General features: G+C 50.2%; 1 protein-coding gene across 1 annotated transcript in view; it reads left to right on the forward strand.

The window, feature by feature from the left end:
* TMEM30A (transmembrane protein 30A) overlaps positions 1–25,007 on the forward strand; it is an 80,635-nt gene that overhangs the window by 26,826 nt on the left and 28,802 nt on the right. Inside the window, exon 3 of the mRNA XM_029595610.1 lies at positions 6,863–6,970. Within this exon, the coding sequence (XP_029451470.1) occupies positions 6,863–6,970 (108 nt within the window). The remainder of the gene's footprint in view (positions 1–6,862; positions 6,971–25,007) is intronic.

A 25,007-nucleotide genomic window follows, 5' to 3' on the forward strand; every position in this document is an offset into this window, starting at 1 on the left:
CAACAATCACAGTCCCAGAAGCAACAGAGTTTTTAAGGGACAACCAGCCACAGGACCCACGACATGTCGGGAGCAGAATTTCATCATTCTTCCATGCTTGGTTCAAGATAATAACTGGTCAGTGGGTTCTGGATATAATTTCCCAAGATTACAGGCTACATTTCACAAGTACTCCTGTTACCATACTTAGTAGCCTGCACCAGCAGCCAATCTCACATTCTATTACTTCACCAGGAAGTAAGAACTCTTTTAGATCAACAAGCGATCTGCCCTCTTCCACCTTCCCATGTAGACAAGGGCCACTATTCCCTCCTTTCCAAGAAATTGGGAGGTCTCCGTCCAATCCTAGACTTTCGTTCTCTCAAGTTTGTCAAGAGACAGAAATTCAAGATGACCTCTTTGAAGTCAATTCTCCTTTTCTTGCAACCCAGTGACTGGATACGCTCTTTGGACCTGAAGGATGCCTACATGCACATTCCCATCCAGAGAGCCTATTGGCAGTGCCTTTGCTTCCAAATCAGGGACCATCACTACCAATACAAGGTCCTCCCCTTTGGACTCTCATCTTCCCCTAGAGTATTCACAAAGGGGCGGATTTTAAAAGGCGCGCGAATAGCCTACTTTTGTTTGCGCTCCAGGCGCAAACAAAAGTACGCTGGATTTTAGTAGATACGCGCGGAGCCGCGCGTATCTGCTAAAAACCTGGATCGGCGCGCACAAGGCTATGGATTTTGTATAGCCGGCGCGCGCCAAGCCGCGCAGCCTACCCCCGTTCCCTCCAAGGCCGCTCCGAAATCGGAGCGGCCTCGGAGGGAACTTTCCTTTGCCCTCCCCTCACCTTCCCCTCCCTTCCCCTACCTAACCCACCCGCCCGGCCCTGTCTAAACCCCCCCCCCTTACCTTTGTCGGGGGATTTACGCCTCCCAGAGGGAGGCGTAAATCCCCGCGCGCCAGCGGGCCTCCTGCGCGCCGGGCCGCGACCTGGGGGCGGGTACGGAGGGCGCGGCCACGCCTCCGGACCGCCCCGGGCCGTAGCCATGCCCCCGTACCCGCCCCCAAAACGCTGCCGACACGCCCCGAAACGCCGCGACGACCGGGCCCGCCCCCCGACTCGCCCCTGACACGCCCCCCTCGGAGAACCCCGGGACTTACGCGAGTCCCGGGGCTCTGCGCGCGCCGGGAGGCCTATGTAAAATAGGCTTCCCGGCGCGCAGGGCCCTGCTCGCGTAAATCCGCCCGGTTTTGGGCGGATTTACGCGAGCAGGGCTCTGAAAATCCGCCCCAAAATGTTTTGCAGTAGTTGTGGCTCACGGAAACAGGGAATCCAAATATTCCCATACCTAGATGACTGGCTGTTTGTGTCTCCAAATCAGGATACAATACAGGATTACCTAAAGGAGACAAGTCAATGCTTAGAAAACTTGGGTTGGATTATAAATTACGAGAAATCCCAGTTTTACCCAATTCAAACTATTCAGTTCATAGGGGAAAAAATCCACACCCCACTATTCAGGGCTTTTCTACCTCCGGACAGAGCTCAGACCATCGTGCTCAATGTCAAATGCTTTTGAAGCAGAACCTAATTATGGTACGCCGAGTATTTGTCTTATTAGGGCCCATGGCAGCAGCGATCCATGTCGTCCATCACATGAGATGGCTGTAATGGGGGTTAGTTTCAATGGAATCAGCGACGCCAGCCCATGTCAAAAAGAATTTGACTATCAATCTCAATGAAGAAAGATATAAAGTGGTGGCTGAAACCTTCGGTATTATCCAAGAGAGCAGGATTCAGGAATCCTCCTCATTGATTAATTATTACAACAGATGCATCGAAGAAGGGATTGGGATCCCACCTACTTCAGTAGAAGACCCAGGGCTTAATGTTGCTAGCAGATAAATCTCTTGGAGCTAAGAGTCTTAAAACATGTACTTCACACATCCAGTCAACAATTCAGAGAATGTCTGTGCTGATCTGCACAGACAATCAAGTAGCTATGTTCTACATAAACAAGGGGAGGGTCAGGTTTCAGGACTCTGCAAGGAAGCGTCGCAGATCTGCGAATGGTCAGAACAAAACGGAATATTTCTCCAAGCATCTTATCTACCGGGGTTAGCGAACACCAAAGCAGACAAGTTCAGCAGAATTTTTCATCCGCACGAATGGTCTCTAGACCCAGAGAATAGCGGACAATCTCTTTTTGATCAATGGGGAACAATTTGCGTGGATCTTTTCACAATGGATCTGAACACAAAGGTAGAGGCTTTCTGTTAGATTCTCCCCAGCAATTGCAGAATATCCCAGGATGCGTTTCAAATTCCTTGGACAGAAAGCCTATTCTACTCCTATCCTCCAACTCCGCTCATATCTCGAACAGTACAGAAATGTATATCTGACAGAGCAGAAATGATACTGGTAGCTCTGATGTGGCCGAGACAATCGTGGTATGCCTATCTAATACAACTCTCAACCCAGCCTTCTCTGTTTCTAGGAAACAGTGCAAGAATTCTAACACAGGAGGGGGGAACTCTTATCCATCTGATCCACTCCTCTGTTCAACTTGCAGCATGGAAATTGAGCGGGGAGGTATTAGGACATCTCCAACTGTCACCACAAATTACAGATGTCTTAATAGCAGCAAGGAAACCGTCCACTAGAAGGAATTACTCCTTCAAATGGAAGAGAGAGTCTAAGTGGTGTGTCCAATGGAGTATTGATCCCTTCACTTGCTCCCCATAAACTGCGGATGTACCTACACTCCCGTTCTACCTCGGGCTTATCGATGACCTCAATCAGAGTTCATCTAAGCGCTAGAGCAGCTTATCACTTTACGGATGAAGGTACCTCAATCTCCTCGAATCCATTAATTTTGAAGTTTATGAGAGGGTTACTGCATATTCACCCCCCAATACAGAAACCTCTGATTCCATGGGACATGAACATTGTGCTAGATAGCCTAATGAGAGTCCCCATTTGAAGCTATAGAGACCTCATCTTTGAAACAAATAACTTGGAAAGTACTTTTCCTAGTAGCAGTGCACGACGTTGGACCTGGCTCAAAGCTTCTGACCTTAGGCCTGAAGTTCAACAGAAGCTGGTAGATTTACCTTGTGTGGGTGATAACCTTTTTGGAACAAGAGTTCAAGACGCAGTAGCCCAACTTAAAGAACACTCAAACTCTGTGTCAACTATCTGCTATCCCACAAGATACTTCATCTGCCTCATGCAGTGAAAGGATACCAGAAAACCCTTCTATAGGCCACATAGGTACTATCCACCTGCACCCCTTGGTAGAGCATCCAGACCACTGCAAAGATCCCAGCCTAGACAACCGAGGGCTTCTAGGCCTCAACCTCCCCCTCAAACAGGCCTGGCATCAGGCTTTTGAAAAACTGCCAGAGGACCGCAGCCACTCCATCAACCCCAAACCAACCATACCAGTGGGAGGTTGAGTCTCTTTCACACCCATTGGTCAAATATCACAACAGATCAATGGGTACTATCAATGATAACACAAGGTTACCAACTGAATTCTCTCACATTACCAAAAGACTCTCCACCAAAGTCTCTTTGGATACACAAGGATCATAACACTCTTCTGCAAGCAGAATTATCCACCCTTCTGAGAGCCAGGGCCGTGGAACCAGTTCCCCAGGCCTAAGTCCCATCCTAGACCTCTGAAATCTCAACAAATTTCTACGGAAAGAGCAGTTCAGATTGGTCTCCTTAGGCACCATGCTTCCTCTTCTTCAAACAGGAGACTGGCTCTGTTCCCTGAATCTACAGGATGCTTACGCTCACATTCCAATATTCCCTCCTTATCGCAAGTTTCTGTGTTTCATGGTGGGTCATCAGCATTATCAATACTGGGTCCTGCCATTCGGACTAGCCTCAGCACCCAGAATGTTCACAAAGTGCCTAGCGGTAGCAGCAGCTCATTTGCACAAGGAAAGTGTACACGTTTTTCCTTACCTGGACAACTGGCTCATCAGAAGCCAATCACAGCAAGGAGCTCTCGCCTCTCTCAGGCTCGCAATCAAATCTGCTCCATTCGCTGGGATTTCTAATCAACTACCAAAAGTCCCACTTCATCCCATCTCGCCTACTACAATTCATCGGAGCAGATGAATTGAATACCATCTTTTCAAGAGCCTTCCTCCCAAAAGACTGGGCAGAGATACTCTCCTCATTAGCACACTCTCTGCGCTTAAAGAAACAAGGGACAGCACATCTGTTTCTGACTCTGCTCGGCCACATGGCCTCCACAGTTCATGTCATTCCTATGGCCATATTAGCCATGAGAATAACCCAATGGACGTTAAGATCACAGTGGATACAAGCCATTCAACCGCTATCATCCCCAGTTCAAATAACCCACCAGCTACGTTCATTTCTCCTATGATGGGCAAACAAGGACAACTTGCGCAAAGGCCTACCCTTCCAACAGCCAATTCCGCAAGTAACTTTAACTACAGATGCATCCACCTTAGGTTGGGGAGCTCACATAGATAATCTCCAAACCCAAGCTACTTGGACAAAACTCGAAGCAACATTTAAAATCAATTTCCTGGAACTTTGAGCTATACATTATGTACTACATGCGTTCAAGGACTGCCTTTCACACAAGACTGTACTAATTCAAACGGACAACACAGTTGCCATGTGGTACCTGAACAAACAGGGAGGTACGGGTTTGTATCTTCTTTGTCAAGAAGCCGCACAGATTTGGGACTGGGCCCTGACACATTCTATGTTTCTCCGGGCCACTTATCTGGCAGGCATTCACAATGTAGTAGTGGACCGTCTCAGTTGTCAATTCCAACCTCAAGAGTGGTCCCTGGATCCCATAGTAATGACCAAGATATTTCAACGTTTGTGTCCAACAAATGATGGACCTCTTTGCATCCCAACTGAATCACAAATTGGACAGCTTTTGTTCCCTGCACAAACAGGAAACTCAGTTATCCAGGGACGCCTTTGCTCGCCCCTGGAACTCAGATCTTCTATACGCGTATTCCCCCAATACCGCTAATAACCAAAATCCTAGTGAAGCTACAACAGGTCAAGAGGTCCATGATTCTCATAGCCCCGTATTGGCCTTGACAAATGTGGTTTCCCATACTTCTCGACCTCTCGATCAGGGAACCAATTCGCCTGGGTACAACTCCCACTCTCATAACTCAGGATTAGGGCAGGTTGTGTCATTCCCAACCTTCAATCCCTATCTCTAGCAGCCTGGATGTTGAAAGCTTGATCTTGCAACCACTCAATCTTTCAACTAATGTCTCTCAAGTGCTTTTAGTTTTTCGTAAGACTTCCACACGAAAAAACTATACTTCGAAGTGGAAAAGATTCACCATGTGGTGTGCACAAAAAAGTATTGACCTTTTTCCTGCCCCACATCATCTTTGCTAGACTATGGCACCTTTCAGACTCTGGTCTCCAGACCTCGTCAGTAAGGGTACACTTAAGTTCAATCTCAGCTTACCATCATACAGTAGGGGATGCACCAGTATCAGTGCAACCTCTTGTCAGTAGATTTATGAGAGGTTTAATTCACCTTAAACCCCCGATATGGCCATCAGTCACAGCATGGGACCTGAATGTGGTATTAACAAGACTCATGCGTTCTCCTTTTGAACCCATGAATTCCTGCAATGTTAAATTTCTCACATGGAAGACTATCTTCTTAATAGCCATTACATCTGCTAGAAGGGTTAGTGAGTTACAAGCACTTGTCACATACTCACCCTATACAAAATTCCTACATGACAGAGTGGTTCTCCGTACACACCCAAAATTCCTTCCCAAGGTAGTTACGGAATTCTATTTGAATCAGTCCATAGTCTTGCCCACATTCTTCCCAAGACTTCACTCTCACCGAGGTGAGAGGGCTCTACACACCTTGGACTGTAAGTGTGCACTTGCATATTAATTAGACCGCACTGCAGTCCATAGGAAATCCACTCAACTCTGTTTCTTTTGATCCGAACAAACCGGGTAAAGCAGTGGGCAAACAAACTCTCTCCAACTGGCTTGAGTTCTGCTATGAAAAAGCAGGCCTTCCTCTCCAAGGGCGAGTAAAGGCACATTCAGTAAGAGCAAAATCAGCCTCAGTAGCACACTATCGTTCAGTGCCAATAACTGACATATGTAAAGCTGCAACATGGCTTTCTCTTCTCACCTTTGCAGCTCATTACTGTTTGGACAAAGGACGACAAGATTCAGCCTACGGACAATCTGTCTTAAAGAACTTGTTTCCAGTATAATCCCAGCTCCTTCTACATCCAGCCTGCTGTGATTTCAGGCTGCCTCAATTTTTCCAACAGTACACCAATTGTTGTGCCTGTTGTACAAGTTGTATGCTGTTGGTCCTCTACAAATATGACTCAGCCTGTAGCTTGCTAATCACCCATATGTGAGGACTAGCATCCTGCTTGTCCTAGGATAAAGCAAAATTGCTTACCTTGTAATAGGTGTTATGCCAGAACAGCAAGATGTAGTCCTCACGAAACCCACCCGCCACCCCGCGGAATTGGGTCCGATCTGTTTTATTATTTTATTTTTGCTAACGCTTATTGCTACATATGAGACTGAAGGGAGACCCCTTTGGCTCGAGGGATCATGGCATGCTCAGTGGGCTCAGTATGCCACTCAAAAGTTTCTAGAAACTTTGACAGTTTTCCGTGATAGGGCTCCGTCAGTGACTTCACCCATATGTCAGGACTACATCCTGCTGTCCTGGGATAACACCTATTACAAGGTAAGCAATTTTACTTTCTTTATATTCTTATGAAGAATATTGAAATGTTTGGTCATTGAGATGGTTTATAGGATTGTTTGTAATTTGCTTTTATATTACAGGGCAATGTGTTTATGTACTATGGATTGTCCAATTTCTATCAAAACCATCGTCGATATGTGAAATCCCGTGATGATAGCCAGCTAAACGGTGATAAATCTTCCTTGAAAGTAAGTAATGCAATTATTCTGCTAAAGAATAAAAGATTTGATTATTAATTGGTGGCATCTATATATAGTTTGGTCACCATGTGGTATATATCTTAGAGAGCCACATGCTGTCAGAAGGATGCTCCTAATATCCTGATTTGAAAAATACTGATTATATTTAAAGCCTAAGAAACAATCTCTGCTTTCCTATCGTGTAGCCAGATGGACTGAGGACCAATGGATTATATGCTTCCCTGCTAGCAGATGAAGGCGGAGTCAGTTTTCAAAGCTGATGTCATGTGACCTCAGCTGTCCAGTATCACTCCGTCTCCTAGCAGATGTGAAAGTGCTATTCCTATCTGGGATCGCCTTACTCTTTAGAAGAAGAAATTTTACCTTTAAATTGGAGAAAGATTGAGCCCCACTCTCCTGCGGTGATATTTAAAGGTCCCTCCCCCAGTTGAGAATTCCTGAGGCGATTTTTGAGATTCCTCAGAGGTGTTCCTTGGTCTGGTAGCCAGTTCCTGGCGTGGACTTTGCTGCTGAAGCAGTTGAAAGGCAGTGGGTGCAGGAAGCCAAGCGCGGCGGTGGTGGCGAAAGTCCTCTCCCCCTGCCACCAGAGACCGTCTCTGTACTCGGCCGGTAAGTGCTGAGCCCATGCAAGTAAAAAAAAAAAAAAAAAAAAGGAAAGATTTTCCTCCTGATTCAGAGACGTTGGAGGGGTTTCGGTAACACTTCCTCCGGTCTCCTTGCTGGGTGTGCCGTACCGACGTTCCCGATTCATTGCTGTAAAGGGGGCATCCGAGTGGGTTGAATGACCCCTCAGTGGGCTAGGCCTTGCTACAGGCTTAGTTGGCACACCCCGTAGTAGGCTGCGTCGGCGTCATCTTGTGTGCGGTTTTCTCTAATGGCTCCGGCAGCAAAGAAACATAAGCGCCATTCTCATATTAGGGTTACTCAGTCTGGCCTGTATTCTTACTTATGTCAGCACTGTGAGGAGGCCCAGGTAGAGTTGACCTCCCCATACTTCTCCACACCCGGTTCTTCCCATTCTGAGAATGGGTCAGCCACAACCTTAACTGGAAGCACTCTGGATCTGAATAATCCCAGGGTTGGGTCTTCTGTAGGAGAGGGAAATTCAGCGGCAACCTACTCCAGTTCTTCCTGGGCTAGACCTGGCGGCCTTCTATTGGGTGGAGTTTTTTCAAGGCCTTCAAACCTTCGTACAGGCTCATTCTGCTTCACTTGCCCCTGTCTGGGTGGAACCACAGCCGATAAGGCCTCCCTTTCCCAGCTCTATCGACAGACCTTGAGACATGCCTCGTCTCACCAAGGCTGTTCCTGGCAGGGACTCGGACAGCACAGAAAAAGAAGGGGATCCAGATTCCTTGGAAGATGGAAAAATGCCTCCAGGTTTAGAACCATATCTGACCATGTTACTTTTTTCCATAGAGCGAATTGCTGGCTCTGGTTTCCCAGACTCTGAAGACGCTTGGAGCTCCTGGGGCAGACTCCATGACGGAACCTAAGAAGAATCCTATTTTGGTGTCTCTACAGAAAGCCTCTTGCTATTTTCCTGTACCGGAAGCCATCCAGGAGTTGATTGACCTGGAATGGGATGCCCCTTTAGCGAGTTTTAAAGGTGGTCGAGCTTTAGAAGCTCTATACCCACTGGATCCAGTGGCGAGAGAACACCTGCGCTTCCTTAAAGTGGATGCGCTGGTCTGTGCTATTTCGAAGTGAACAACTATCCCAGTGGAGGGAGGAGTGGCTTTAAAGGATGCGCATGATAGGTGGATGGACTCCTTCCTTAAGCAAGCCTTTGACACAACAGCAGTGACCTTACAGATTGCTTCCTGCTGTGCCCTGGTGGCTCGCTCATGCCTGCTCCTCTCTAGAGAGGTGGATGACTCAGGGGCGAACTCCAGAGAGGCTATGGAGCCTGCCGCTGCTGTTTAAGCTGACATGGGTTCTGACCTAGTCTGTACCTTGGCCAGAGGAGTGGCCTCGGACAGCTATGACTGCAAAATTGGTGAGCAGATGTGACCTCTAAGGCAAACCTCACAAAGATGCCCTTTGAGATCACTCTTTTTCGGAAGCGAATTGGAAAAGCTGGCCAGTAAGTGGGGTGAGTCTCCAGTGCCCCAGTTACCGGAAGATAAGAGAAAGCAGTTAAAGCACCCCTCAGCTATGAGGGGTCGATCCAGGGGCGCCCTACAAAAACTTGACATTTCAGAGGCCTTGGTCCTCAGGGAGGTCTCAGTCCTTTCATAGCCGACAGCCCAAAAGAGGAGCAGGTTAGGGTTTAGATTTGGCCCGAACTCCCCAATGACATTTTGCCGACCCATCCACGGAATGAGGAGATAGGGGGTCGACTAATCCTCTTCTACCATTGGTGGGTCAAGATCAGATCGGACAAATGGGTGCTGGATGTCTTACAAGAAGGATAGGCACTGGACTTTCGCAGCACCCCTTGTGACATGTTCATGATGTCTCCTTGTCACTCCCAGCACAAGAAGCAGGTAGTGGAGTCTACCTTGATAAGGCTCCTCAAATTGAGGGCTATGATTCCAGTAATTGTGCCCCAGGAAAATACGGGACATTATTCCATCTATTTCATCGAACCCAAGGAGGGTTCCTTTGCCCCATCCTAGACCTCAACCAACACTATAGGTAATTCATTTCCGCATGGAAATTCTTCACTCCGTGATAATGGCGGTACAACCAGAAGAGTTCTTAACCTCCCTGGACCTCTCCGAGACCTACCTTCATATTCCAGTCCGGCAAGAACATCAGCGTTTGCTATGCTTTGCAGTACTGGGCCACCAATATCAGTTCTGAGTGCTGCCCTTTGGCCTGGCCACCATCCCCAGAACATTTTCAAAGATTATGGTGGTCGTAGTGGCGGCATTGAGGAAAGAGGGAATCCCGGTGCACTCATACTTGGACGATTGGTTGATACAAGCAAAGTCATGGGAAGAGAGGTTCTGGATGACCAGCAGGGTGATTGTCCCTGCTGCGGGAGCTTTGTTGGGTCATAAATATGGACAAAATCAGCCTTAAACTCTCCCAGTCTTTGGAATATCTGGGAGTCTGGTTCAACATCAAGCAAGGCAAGGTCTTCCTCCCGTCTTCGCAGATAAGGAAGTTGATATCCTAAGTCCCGGGGCTTCCTAAAAGGGGCGGGAGGGGGCGTGTCCGGGGCGTGGCGACAGTTCGGGGGCGGGCCGGGAGGGCGGTCCCGAGTCCTCCGGCACTGCAGCCTGTGCCGGGGGATGCCGGGGCGGCGTGCGCAAGTTACGCCTGCTTCAAGCAGGCGTAACTTGCCCAACAAAGGTAGGGGGGGATTTAGGTAGGGCTTGGGGGTGGGGTAGATAGGGGAAGGTGGGGGGACGTGGCCTCGGAGAGAACCGGAGGCAGGCTGCTCAGCTCGGCGCATGCAGGCTGCCGATTTTGCGCAGCCTTGCGTGCGCCGACCCCGGATTTTATAAGATACGCATGTATCTTATAAAATCTGGTGTACTTTTGTTCGCGTGCGTGTATTTTTTGAAGATCTACCTCTCATTCAGGCCTATCCAGTACCGAGCGGTAGGAAGAGCTGCGTTAGTGCCTACGGCACCCGCGGTTACCGCCCGCACAGTGCAGCTCACCTACTGCTCGATCCTGAACTCTAATTTCATGCAAATGCATGCCGCGGCTAATAAGTGCCCGTGAAGCGTTAGGCCCGCGCAACCCATTTTACTGGATAGAGCGCCTATACAGTATCCTGGGTGCGCGGGCCTAAGGCTTCACGCCACGCTGGTATCTGTCATTTCAAATGTCATTTGAAATGACAGATACCAGGAAGTTGCTTCGCCGATGTCAGTGTCTGTTCTCCCCTCCTCCCGGAGCAGGGCGCGAAAAGCAGCCTTGCTCCGGGAGGAGGGTAGAATAGACACTGAGATTGGCGAAGCAAAAAAAAAAGAAAACGAAAAAGCCCCGGCTGCGATCAATGGGTGCTGGTCTCCGTGGCAGCCCCCAGTCCTCTCCCCTGCTCCCGAAGCCAAAAAAATAAAACGAAAAAGCCCCGGCCGCGATCATGGGTGCCGGTCTCCGTGGCAGCCCCAGTCCTCTCCCCTGCTCCCGAAGCCAAAAAAAAAAAAACGTAAAAAAGCCCCGGCCGCGATCATGGGTGCCGGTCTCCGTGGCAGCCCCAGTCCTCTCCCCTGCTCCCGAAGCCAAAAAAATAAAACGAAGAAAGCCCCGGCCGCGATCATGGGTGCCGGTCTCCGTGGCAGCCCCAGTCCTCTCACCCTGCTCCCGAAGCCAAAAAAAAAAAAAAGCGAAAAAAACGTTGCAGCCCCCCCTCCGATGTCCGGACTGGGGCTGCAACGGCGAAGCACAACGGCGACAATTTTGTTTTTTTTCCAAAAGCGACTTACTTTTGGGATCTGTCAAGATCCCAAAAGTAAGTCGCTTTTGGACGCCTGCATAACTTACTTTTCTGAAGCCATCAGCAGGAACACGATTTTAGCTCCTCTTAGCTCCTTAAGACAAAGATGGCCGCCTGCACGGGGGAAGCGTACAATTGGCCGCTCAAGACGTGGCGTCACATCCCGTGACGCCAAACGTCGTGACGTCACGTCTTCAGCGGCCAATTGTACGCTTCCCCCCGTGCAGGCGGCCATCTTTGTCTTCGTCGGGAGGAGCTAAGATCGTGTTCCTGCTGATGGCTTCAGAAAAGTAAGTTGTGCAGGCGTCCAAAAGCGACTTACTTTTGGGATCTTGACAGATCCCAAAAGTAAGTCACTTTTGGGAAAAAAACCCAAAATTGCTTTTGGGTTTTTTTTTTGCTTCCCCGTTGTGTTTCGCCGTTGCAGTCTCCGTGGCAGCCCCAGTCCGGACATTGGAGGGGGGCTGCAACGTTTTTTTCGCTTTTTTCCGCTTTTTTTTTTTGGCTTCGGGAGCAGGGGAGAGGACTGGGGCTGCCACGGAGACCGGCACCCATGATCGCGGCCGGGGCAGGTGAGCAGGGGCTGGGGGAAAGCTTTCCACCTACCCTTACCCATGCCTCTACCGCCTGGGTCAGGGTAGGCGGTAAGTTTGCAGGTTAAACGCGCGACAAAACGGCGCGGAAAGATAGCGATAGTCGGGGCGCGGGTTACGGGATGCTAGGGAATAGCTAATTCGCTCATTTGCATGCAATATCGAGCTAATTCGCTCGTTTGCATGCAATATACATGCCGCGGGCGGAAGGGGTTGCCCGGGGAATTTAGGACGCGGTAGGAGTAGGTTAAAGGGGATTCGGGATCGCAGGAAGGGCTAACGCGGCCGAAAACGGAGTAAAAAGCGGCTTAGGAGCAGGGTAAACGCGGCCACACTTTACAGGATAGACCTGATTGTGACAGCTGTCATATGCAAGGAATTTGTTCGTATCTGTGGGTCTCTGGTATATATCTGTTACAAAACTGGTTTGGGTTTTTGTGATCAGGATATCTAAAAATGCTATTCTCATATCATATTCCATTTTGAAATACAAATTTGCATCTAGACTATTTAGCCAATTTTAAACTCTAAAAAGATCCTCAACACTTCCTTCTCACAATAAAAATACATCAATCATACCATAATACAGCTGTTATCTAGAGCGTCATATTAGCTAAATTACACCCTCATTCTTGCATTTAACTTACAATTTTGTTTTTTGTTTTCTTGTTTTTTGGAATAATTCATTTTCTCCAGATTATTTACTCTATATCACTCGTTTGTTACTTGAGTTTATCCTAACACCAAGTTGTTTCTTGTAGTGTAGACCGTATGCAATACCTGATTTCTCATTGATTGGAATCATTCTACCTAAAGTTCTTTAATACAGGTATTTGTTCACTTTTATTGCATCCCCTCCTCTCATAGCATTCTTTGCATCCGCTATTATGATACATTCACACACACATGTATTCTTACTTTTTAATGTATATCCTTATATACACACATTGTCTTTATTTTTGGAAATATTCACGTATTTATATGTATGTACATCATTTTGGTTTTATAATTTATGATTTTAATTTATTATATATGTACTGTTTTTTTGTATTTACATATATTTATGTATGTGTTTTTATACTTGTTTTTAGTAGCCCCTGAGGCAGCTCCTTGAAGAGCAAAACTCAGCCAGAGTCAGGCAAGATTTAATAAAAGTCCTTTTTATACCGATCCTTCTTCGTTTTTATTGCTGTATAGCTGTTGTAGATCGGCTTCTGCTTTGTTTTTTGGGACCAATTTATTGCATACAGTTTTTATGTGCAGAGGTAAAGCTTCTTAGATTCCAAATATTCCCTTCTTGACACCCATAGGATGAATGCAGTAATAATGGTTTCTTATCCCAATTCAGAATTTCTCCATCGATAACGGGCAAGAATCAGCCATAATGTATGGATGATCTCGTTCAATGGCACTGACATGGACCCAGCTGTTAAGAGATCAGATAACCTTTTTGAGCATGCATGGGTGTTCCTGTTCATAGTCTCTTGGCAATCCCCTCACTCTTTCTTCATTCAAGCTACCACACGGATGTATTTATCGTTCCCTCACTGTTTTTTTACCCTCCGTTATTTGTTCCTAGTTTTCTATTGCAAGTTCTATTAAAAAAAAGAAGAAAATGGAGAAATCAAAGGCAAAAAAACCCACAGTCAGTGAATTAAAAACCTTTGGATGTAAGTGTCGTACAGTTGTATGGAAAAGTTTAGGTGTCACTGGTCAAACTGTATGTTTCAGTGAATCTCTAAGAGGACAGAAATGGACACGAGCTCTACATGGTACAAAGTTAAACATTACATCATTCTGCAATTTTTAATCCACAATTACTATTTATTTGTTGTTTTTAATGAATTGAAAATAGTATAGTGAATATGACGTGTAATTTGTAACACCTTCAATGTTTCCTGTAGCCAGCTAAGAATCTTTCTATTCTTTTGAAATTTTTTCCCACTTTTTTCCTCTTCTAGCGCAGACATATTCTTAGATCTTGCATTCTCGCCCCACAAATATTTGCTAATATTCATGTCTGGCGACTGTGAAGGCCATTCAAAAACCTTCATCTTTCTTTCCCTGTACGTACCAGGATCAGTCCAGACGGTGGGTTATGTCCCCCGTCCAGCAGATGGAGTCAGATCAGAGCTCGAGAGTGTCACCTCATCTACCAGCGCACCCTCTGCTGGAGCTCAGTATCTTTCTGACTCCAGCAGATGCGAGTTGGGGAATTCAGTGCTTCCCCAGTGTGACAGGTTTTTGGTTTATTTTCGTTCTATTAACAGTTCTTCCTGTCATTTTGTTGTGTCTTTAACAATTTGGATCAAGTTAAAAAAAAAAAAAAAAAAAAAAAAAAAAAGTTGAAAAGTAGTTTAATTTCTGAGGAGGCGTGCTTTCCTCTGCTCTGCCTCCTCCTGCGCTTTCCTCTCTATACTTCGGGGTAAGTGTGGGTTTTTTCTTTTCAGCTGTTTGCTTTGTTGTTTTGGTCAGCTTACCGGCCACTGAGCACTTCGGTCCCGCGGCCCGGCAAACTTTCTCGCGGGCCTGGGCGCGCCGGCAGGGGGATTCCCGCCGGTGCAGGGGGACTCGTTGTCGGGTAGGGAGAGGCCTTTCGGCCCCCCCGTGGTGCGATCTTGTTTTTTCGGCCCCCCCCGAGGCTTTGATTTCGCCGGCACGGCTATGCCGCGATTCTCCCGGTGTGAGTCCTGTGGAGACCCGGGGTCTCGCTTTTCGCGGGAGGGACTCTGCCCCCGGTGCCTTCCCGATGGGGAAGGTGAGGCGCACACTTCGGGGGCGTTTCCGACGCCATCCTCGCCACAGCCCGGGAAGCGCGGGCCGGCCACCTCTTCGCCGAGGGCGGGAAGGGCGGCCATTTTAGATGAGGATCCGTGCGCTGCCATTTCGCCGGAGGATGAGGACTCAGTTAAGGGGCCCCCTCGCCTACACCGATGCCCCGAAGAAGGTCGGCCTGCTCATCTGCATCAGGGGGACCCGGCTGCGGCTGCTGTGCCTCCCGGGCTGCCATTTTTTTCTCCGGATTTTATTTTAAAGCTGCATACTGCCTATTTGCAGGGCTTGGCAGATCCGGGAGGTGCTTCAGCCGGTCCCACGGCGCCTAAGGTTCCTAAACTTGCGCTCGCCCCTCCAGGGTCCCTGCCTCCGGCTGGGGCAGTTCCCGGGACCTCGGCCTTGCCATCTCAGCCACGGCTGGTAGGAGCGGCTTCCCCGTCGGGGTTTGACCCCTCGGATCCTTCGGACCCTTCGCCCCAGGAGGGACAGGCGGAGGGCGACGATCCTCGCGCCTTGCGAATTTTTCATAAGGAAGAGCTGGAGGATCTCCTTCGGCAGACCCTGCAGGAGCTGGATCTGGATCCCCCCACCGGACCCTCCGGCACCGGTGGCTCCGGCGATCGCAACATCATCAAAGAAGGGGGACCCAGTGTTGGCCGCTCTCAGACCTCGGGCAAAGGCTTTCCCAGTACATGAGTCTTTCCTGCAGCTCCTCACAGGGGAATGGGACGTCCCTGAGGCGTCGTTGAAGGTTTCCCGGGCCATGGAAAAATTATATCCCTTGCCGGAGGATTTCTTGGATTTCATTCGCTTTCCGAAAGTGGACTCTGCGGTCTCAGCGGTGACGAAAAGGACGACAATTCCCGTCACGGGCGGAACGGCCCTACGGGACACGCAAGACCGCAAGCTGGAGACGTTTCTCAAGAGGGTGTTTGAAGTTTCGGCCTTGGGAATGCGGGCCGTCATGTGTACTTCTTTGACTCAGAGGGCCAGCCTTCTCTGGGTTCAGCGGCTCTTGACGTCCCAGCAGTTGCCTCCGGAGGAAGCCGCCCAGGCCGACAGCCTGGAGTCCGCTGTTGCTTATGGGGCGGATGCCCTGTATGATCTGTTCCGGGTGCTGGCTCGATCCATGGTTTCGGTGGTGGCGGCTCGGAGACTCCTCTGGCTGCGTAATTGGTCTGCGGACGCCTCGTCCAAATCGAGCCTGGGATCCCTTCCCTTTAGGGGGAAGTTTCTATTTGGCAATGATCTCGACGAAATCATCAAGTCGCTGGGGGAGAACTCGGTACATCGCCTGCCGGAAGACAGACAGCGTCCTTACCGAGCGTTTGCTTCCACTAGAACCAGGGCTAGAGCACAGCGGCGTTACAGGTCGTACCGACAGCCTGGTTCTCGCGCAGCTCCCAGTAGATCGCAGCCTTGGTCCCGTTCCTTTCGCGGGCGGCGTCCCGCGAGAGAGGCCTCGGGACAGGGGAATACCTCCACCAAGCCTTCCCAATGATGCCAGAGCGACCCACTCCTCCAGCCCGCCCATTGGGGGCAGGCTCACGGCATTCTTCGAGGAGTGGGTAAAGATAACCTCAGACCAGTGGGTGCTGGACACCATACAACACGGTTACGCCTTGGAGTTTGTCCGTCCGCCAAGAGACAGGTTCGTCTTCTCTCCTTGCGGCTCCGATCTCAAGCGGATGGCGGTTCAACAGACGTTGGACCGGCTCCAGGACATCGAGGCTATTGTTCCCGTTCCCTCCGCCGAGGTGGGCTCGGGCCATTATTCCATCTACTTCGTAGTTCCCAAAAAGGACGATTCGTTCAGACCCATATTGGACTTAAAGGAAGTAAACCGCTCACTACGGGTCAGTCGGTTCCGCATGGAGACGTTGCGGTCGGTAATTGCAGCAGTCCACCAGGGGGAGTTCCTGGCTTCTCTGGATCTGACAGAGGCGTACCTACACATCCCTATACGTCTGGACCACAGACGATATCTCCGCTTCAAAGTTCTGGATCAGCATTTTCAATTCCAGGCTCTACCTTTCGGTCTCGCGACGGCACCTCGAACTTTCACCAAGATCATGGTGGTGGTGGCGGCGGCCCTTCGGCGGGAGGGGATATTAGTACATCCCTACCTGGACGACTGGCTGGTGCGGGCAAAGTCCTTCTCGCATGGACAGGCTTCGGTGTCCAGAGTGTTGGAGATGCTTCGCTCTCTCGGCTGGGTGGTGAATCTGGCCAAAAGTGCCCTAGTTCCCTCCCAGCGCTTGGATTTTCTGGGGGCGACCTTCGACACTCAACAGGGCATGGTCTTCCTACGAGCGGACAAGGCCCTCTCCTTGCGGGAGCACATCAGACACTTCGCGTCTTTGCCGGAACCCACCGCTTGGAATTATCTACAGCTTCTGGGAGTGATGGCATCCACCATAGACATGGTTCCCTGGGCATTTGCACACCTACGCCCGCTGCAGGCGTCCCTGCTCTCTCGTTGGAAGCCGTTGTCACAGGAGTATCAAGTGATTCTGCCTCTTCTTCAGTCGGCTCGCGACAGTCTAGAGTGGTGGCTGGTTCCAGCTCACCTGGCTCGCGGCGTCTCTCTGGAAGTTCCATCTTGGGTGGTGGTGACCACCGACGCCAGCCTCGTGGGGTGGGGCGCCGTCTGCGAGCGCAGCGCCACACAGGGGACATGGTCTCCGGTGGAGGCGACGTGGCCGATCAATCGTCTGGAGACCAGGGCAGTGCGCCTCGCGCTCCAACGTTTCCTTCCCCTGCTTCGGAACAGGGAAGTACGGATTCTCTCGGACAACGCGACTACGGTGGCTTACATCAATCGTCAAGGAGGAACGAGGAGCGCTCAGGTTTCAGCCGAAACCACGCCTCTGATGGCATGGGCGGAACTTCACCTGGCTCGGCTTGCGGCCTCTCACATTGCCGGCGTGGACAACATTCAGGCAGATTACCTGAGTCGACAAAGGCTGGATCCCGGCGAGTGGTCTCTCTCCGACGAGGCGATGGCTCTACTGGTTCGTCGCTGGGGAACCCCCCGCCTGGACTTGATGGCGACCGCGCTCAACGCCAAGGCCCCGCGCTTCTTCAGTCGCAGAAGGGAGCGGGGGGCAGAGGGGGTGGACGCTCTCGCTCTGCCATGGCCAGAAGGTCAGCTGCTCTATGTTTTTCCTCCCTGGCCCTTGGTGGGGAAAATACTTCGCAGAATAGAGAATCACAGCGGCCCCGTGATTCTCGTGGCGCCGGAGTGGCCGCGTCGGCCGTGGTTTGCAGACCTGCTGCACATGTCGGTGGACGGGCCGATCCGTCTGAGTCATCTTCCCCGGCTCCTGCAACAGGGACCGGTATTTTTCGAACAGGCGGCACTCTTTTGTCTTGCGGCCTGGCTTTTGAACGGCGCCGCCTCCGCCGCAGAGGCTATCCAGAGGCGGTAATCTCCACGATGCTCCGGGCGCGCAAGCCTTCCACTTCCGTAGCCTACGTTCGTGTCTGGAAGGTTTTCGAGTCTTGGTGTATCGACCATGGAGCCCGTCCCACGGAGGCGACGGTCCCACTGATCCTTCAGTTCTTGCGGGACGGGCTGGATAAGGGACTGGCATATAATTCTCTCCGAGTGCAAGTCGCGGCTCTGAATGTCCTGGTACAGACAACAGTCTCCCTGCCCCTCCAACCGGATATCGCACGTTTCCTGAAGGGAGTTCGACATTTACGGCCCCCGGTCCGGGATCCCTGTCCGTCGTGGAGCCTCAACCTGGTTCTTCGAGTACTGGCGGGCGCGCCTTTCGAGCCTCTACATGGCACCTCGCTGAAGGACCTCACTATGAAGACCGTTTTTCTGGTAGCGATCTGCTCTGCCCGCCGCATCTCGGAACTGCAAGCGCTCTCCTGCAGGGAACCGTACCTACGCATTTCAGAAGCGGGGATCTCGCTTCGTACGGTACCATCTTTCCTTCCGAAGGTGGTTTCCTCCTTCCACATGAATCAGACTGTGGAGCTTCCAGCGTTCTCTCCCGCGGATGCAAAGTCTCTGCGTCATTTGGACGTCAAGCGGGTGCTCCTACACTACCTGGAGGTTACCAATGACTTCCGGGTTTCCGATCACCTGTTTGTGCTCTGGTCGGGGCCTAAAAAGGGCTCCGCCGCATCAAAGACGACCATCGCCCGCTGGATCAAGGATGCCATTTCCGCGTCTTACATTGGGTCCGGTCGGGATCCACCTAGGGGCGTCAGAGCTCATTCTACACGCTCTCAAGCTGCGTCCTGGGCGGAGTCTCGTGCGGTCTCTCCACAGGAGATCTGCCGGGCGGCGACGTGGAAGTCACTGCATACCTTCGCTAGGCATTATCGGCTACACCTGCCGCCTTCGGCTTCTGAGCACTTTGGCGAGCAGGTTATCCGAGCAGGGCTCTCAGGGGCCCACCCGGTTTAGGGAAGCTTTGGTACATCCCACCGTCTGGACTGATCCTGGTACGTACAGGGAAAAGAAAATTATTCCTTACCTGCTAATTTTCGTTCCTGTAGTACCATGGATCAGTCCAGACGCCCACCGCTTTGGGACTGGGAGCCTCTGCTCGGCTTTGTGTCTGTAGCTGTCTCTTTCTATATTCTTGCTATGGGGGTTGGTACAGCTCCTCACAAGTTTGACTGTTGCGACCTAGTTATGGGTCGTCCCTGTTCTTGTTCTTGGTGTTTACTTACGCCAGTTTGTTTGATCCAAATTGTTTTATGTTTCTTGCTCGTTTTGAGCTTTGTTATTCATGATACTGAGCTCCAGCAGAGGGTGCGCTGGTAGATGAGGTGACACTCTCGAGCTCTGATCTGACTCCATCTGCTGGACGGGGGACATAACCCACCGTCTGGACTGATCCATGGTACTACAGGAACGAAAATTAGCAGGTAAGGAATAATTTTCTTTTCCTGTGAGTACTTCATGGTAGATTTTGAGGTACATTTTGTATTGTTGTCTCTTTGAAGTATCCAACTTCTTTTCAGTTTCAGTTATATGTGGGCACCCTGGTGTAAAGAGCTCCTGGCTTTCAGAAAACAAGTCCAGTTTCTGGAGGCCAGAGTGGCAGACAGACAGGTCGATACAGCAAGGCCGCGTTAGAGTGCGGCAGTGCCGGGCGCACCCTCCTGCTCACATACTCTATTCAAATTGCTTGCAAATGCAAGCTGCGTCTGCAAAGCGTTAGGCGAAGGGTTAGGCCCGCGCAACCCATTTTACTGTATAGGCGCTTAATACAGCGCCTGTACAGTATCCTGGGTGCGCTGGTACCTGTCATTTCAAATGTCATTTCAAATGACAGGTACCAGGAAGTGGATGGTTCCCCCCCCTCTCGGGAGCCGGCGGGCGCGCGTTTATCCAGGCGGCGGTGGGAGCCGGCGGGCACGCGTTTATCCAGGCGGCGGTGGGAGCCGGCGGGCGCGCGTTCATCCGGCGGGCTGTCATCGAGGCGGGAGCCGGCGGGCGGGTGATTGTCAGCCCTCTCCCCTCCTCCCGAAGCAAGGCGCGAAAGCAGCCTTGCTCCAGGAGGAGGGGAGACAGGACTGGCAGTGTAAAGCGAAAATAAAAGTAGCAAGAGTGAGGGGAGAGAGACGGGCAATCCTACGCTCGGGATTGCCAGTCCCCCCTCCCCTCCTCCCGAGGCAGGCGCGAAAAGCAGCCTTGCTCCGGGAGGAGGGGAGGGGGGACTGGCAACGAAGCGACTTACTTTTTTTTGCAGCCCTCCGGAGGAGACGGCCATCAGCAGAAACGGATCGCTGCTCCCGGCGAAGATGGACGCCTGCACGGGGGAAGGCAGCCCCTGTGCGTGCAATTGGCCGCTCAAGACGTGACGTCACGACTTGAGCGGCCAATTGCACGCACAGGGGCCGCTTTCCCCCGTGCAGGCGTCCATCTTCGCCGGGAGGCAGGGGAGGGGAGCCGCGATCCGTTTCTGCTGATGGGCGCTCAAGACGTGACGTCCATCCTCCTGAGCAGCTGGTGGCAGGAGAGGGGAGCCGCGGTCGTCTTCGCCGATGTCCGGGTGGGGGGCTGCAAAAAGTAAGTCGCTTTATACTGCCAGTCCCCTCCCCCCTCCTCCCGGAGCAAGGCTGCTTTTCGCGCCCTGCTTCAGGAGGAGGGGAGGGAGGACCTGCAATCCCGAGCATAGGATTGCCCGTCCTCTCCCCTCTCTCTTGCAATTTTTTTTTTCGCTTTTTTTTTTTTTTTTTTTGCTTCGGGAGGAGGGGAGAGGACTGGGGCTGCCCCGGAGACTGGCATCCATGGACGTGGCCAGGGCAGGAGAGCGGGGGCTGGGGGAAAGTTTGCCGCCTACCCTTACCCCTGCCTCTAACGCAGGGGTAGGGGTAGACGGTAAGTTAGCAGGTTAAACGCGCGGCAAAACGGCAGGGTAAAAAAGGGATAGTCGGGGCACGCGTTACTGGATGGTAGGGAATAGCTAATTCGCTCGTTTACATGCAATATACATGCCGCGTGCGGAAGGGGTTGCCCGGGGATTTTAGGACGCGATAGGAGTAGGTTAAAGAGGATAGTGTATCGCAGGAAGGGCTAACGCGGCTGGAAAGTGAGTAGAACGCGAGTTAGGAGCGGGGTAAACGCGGCCGCACTTTACAGTATTGAGCTGAGAGTTGTATAGAGGAGACCTTCAGGGACATAGAGTGGTCCCAACTCCAGTCAAGCAGCCCTTGTGCTGCTTTGGAGGAGCCAGGTCACCTGGCTGGAGACTATCATCTTGGTGTGGCAGGAAGTGATCCTGAGGCTAGGGCCTGCCTTCAGGTGATGTTTTATCCTCTCAGAGGGATCTGTGTCCAGGAGGGAAGTGTTAAGACAGCCATTGTAATGGGTGATTCAATCATTAGGAAAGTGGATAGTGGGTGTAAGGATCACCTGGTAAATTGTCTGCCTGGTATGAAGGTAGCATACCTCATGTGTCACCTAGATAAGATTTTAGAGAGTGCTGGGGAGGAACTGGTTGTCGTCGTCCATGTGGGTGCCAATAACACAGGAAGGTTCAGGGGTAGGTTCTGGAGGCTAAACGTAAGCTCTTAGGTAGGAAATCTGAATCCAGAACTTCCAGGGTTGCATTCTCAGAAATGCTTCCTGTTCCACATGCAGGACCCTAGAGGGTAGGCCAAGCTCCAAAGGCTCGATGTGTGGATGATGCAGTGGTGCGGAGAAGAGGGTTTTGGGTTTGTTAGGAAATGGGCGACATTCTGGGGAAGGGGGAGCCTATTCCGATGGGATGGACTCCATCTTAACCAGAGAGGAAACAGGCTACTGGCACTAACTTTTAAAAAGATTAGACCAGCTTTTAAACTAGAACATAGGGAAAAGCCAACAGTCAGCAGCGCATGGTTTGGAGGATGGTATCTTCAAAGGATACTGGCAGATTTACTTAGATTGTCCTGATAGTGGTGGTGGTGGTGTTAAAAGCTGAATAAAACCCAGATGTGTTTATAGAATATTCAGCTAAAAAATTATTCTAAACTGCCTATTTCATTTGATAATAATCAGGTTATGGGTACATATAAAAATAGAAATACAAATAAAACTACTTAAAAATGTCTGTATGCAAGTGCCAGAACCCTGAAAAATAAGACTGTAGAGTTAGAATATATGGTGCTGAAAGAAGATATAGACATCTCGGAGACCTGGTGGAAGGAAACATAGAAACATAGCAAGTGATGGCAGAAAAGGACCCTATGGCCTATCCAGTCTGCCCAGCAAGCTCCCATTGTTATCACTTACTCAGACCGCCAAGGTCAGGGCTCTTGTTGGTTACTCTTTGAGTCCAGTTTCCTCTCCCCCCCCCCCTCCACCGTCATTGAATCAGAGAGCAGTGTGCAATGAGTTGCATCAGAAGTGCAGTATCAGGCTTTTGGTTAAGGGTAGTTGAAGAGATCAGTGGTCCCAGGGGATCGACGTTCTTGTTCAGACCTGGCCGGAAGAGGACTTGTTATATGCCTTCCCTACATGGCCACTGCTGGGCAGGGTCATTTGCAGAATCGGGCGCCACAGGGGATTAATCCAGCTAGTAGCTCCAGATTGGTCCAGGTGTCCGTGGTAATCGGACATGCAGAGATTCCTGGTGGAGACACCCCTGTGCCTCCCACCACACAGGGTCCTGCTTCAGCAGGGACCGGTCCTTCATGAGGATCCGACTTGATTCTGTCATATGGTTTGGCTCTTGAGAGGGCTCGCCTGATGAAGCGTGGATATTCGGCGGCAGTAATTGCCACCTTACTCCACGCATGGAAGCTCTCTACATCTTTAGCGTATGTGTGGGTCTGGAGAGTATTTGTGGCCTGGTGCGAGAAACGCAGTATTTCCCATCAGATGGTCAAAATCCCTCTAATTCTGGAATTTTTAAGCATGGCTTGAATAAAGGTTTGACCCTTAACTCCTTGAAGGTCCAGGTAGCGCCTCTCCTGTTTCAGGGGCGAGGTGAACAGAACCTGCTTGTCGGCTCATCCGGACATGGCCTGTTTTCTGAAAGAGGTAAAGCACCTCCAGCCACCCCTACAGTGGCTGGTTCCCTTGTGGAATCTTAATCTAGTATTGAAGTTTTTGGCAGGGCCCTCCTTTCGGCTACTGCTTATTCTTTCCTTGTGCTTGTTAACCCTGAAAACGTTGTTCCTGGTGGCTATATGCTCGGCTCGTCGCATCTCTGAACTATAGGCATTGTTGTGTCGGGAACCGTTCCTCCGGATGACTCCAGGAGCGTGACAACTTCGTACCATTCCACCCTTCTTGCCCAAGGTAGTCTCGGAGTTTCATTTGAATCAGTCCATTTCGTTGCCATCCCTAGATAGGCACAAGGACATGGAAGAATACCGCCTTTGCCATTTAAAGGTTAGTAGGCTTTTGGTGCGGTATCTGGAAGTTTCAGACCCATTCCGCAAGACAGACCATTTGCTTGTTCTTCATGGTGGAAGAAGGCAGGGCAAACCAGCTTCGCATGCTACCATAGCTTGCTGGATCAAGCAGGTGGTCATGGGAGCCTGTGTGGAGGCAGGAAAGCCATTACCCTTTCAGGTTAAAGTTCATTCCACTAGGTCTCAGGCAGTCTCCTGGGCGGAAGCTAGACTGTGCTGTCTCCTGTCGACATCCTTACCCACCTTCTCCAGGTTCTGTTGCCTGGATGTTCAGGCCTGAGAGGATGCAGCCTTTGCAAGGGCTGTGTTAACCAGACCACGGGCAGCCTCCCATCCCGATCAGGAGTAGCTTGTGTACATCCCATTGGTCCCGAGTCCATCTGGCTACATGGTAGGAACGGAGAAATTACTTATCTGATAATTTTGTTTTCCTTAGTGTAGACAGGTGGACTCAGCATACCACCCACGGCTGCCCAAGAACAGTGCCAAGGAATCGCCTGTGAAATTAATATCTATTCCAAGAGATTACGGTAAACTGTCGCTCAATCCCTAGATCAGGGTGTCTATAATCTTGCTGGGATTCAGTGTTTATATTTGGTTGAGTACAGTTATGGTTATCCGTTTTTAGTTAAGTTGGTTTTAATCAAGTTTGTCAATAGTATGTCCACAATGGCTTTTGAAGAGAATATTGAAGGGCTGAGGTCACTGCAAGGGTGTATCTAGGGTGACATCAGCTTTGAAACCTGACTCCGTCTCCATCTGCTAGCAGAGGAGAATATAACTCTTTGGTCCTGAGTCCATCTGTCTACACTAAGGAAAACAAAATTATCAGGTAAGTAATTTCTCCATTTAGTTGTAGACCATTTTCCCTTGTTTGGGTCCTTTTTAGTAACCAGTCTTTGAAAATTGTTGCTTCTGTGCCTTTGCCTTGGTATTGCTTTCACCTGTTACTATGAGCTGCTCCACCCCTCTCCACGCCCTTAAATCTCATATAGTTATGGAATTGGAGTGACTAGAACATCAGAAGTGGTAGTGGGGAGTGAATCTTAATCTTTCTGATTGGATTACCTAGTTATAGGGCAGGTGGCATGACTGTCTTTTTTAGTCTTGTATTGTTTTATGATTTTTTAAATTTTCTTTTATTTAATTTATTATTATGTATGTTTGTTGTAAACCGTTTTGATTAATTCTTTTTGAATTGTAAAGGCGGTATATAAACATTTTAAAATAAAAATAAATAAATAAATACAGATTATGTAGAACAGCGATCCTCAAACTGATCCTCGGGGACCCTTCCCCAGGTAGTCAAGTTTTCAGGACATCCCCAGTGAATATGCATGATACATTTGCATATATAGGTAATGCATGCAAATAAATCTCAATC

Source organism: Rhinatrema bivittatum, chromosome 3, assembly GCF_901001135.1.
Source record: "Rhinatrema bivittatum chromosome 3, aRhiBiv1.1, whole genome shotgun sequence".
Lineage (NCBI taxonomy): Eukaryota > Metazoa > Chordata > Amphibia > Gymnophiona > Rhinatrematidae > Rhinatrema > Rhinatrema bivittatum.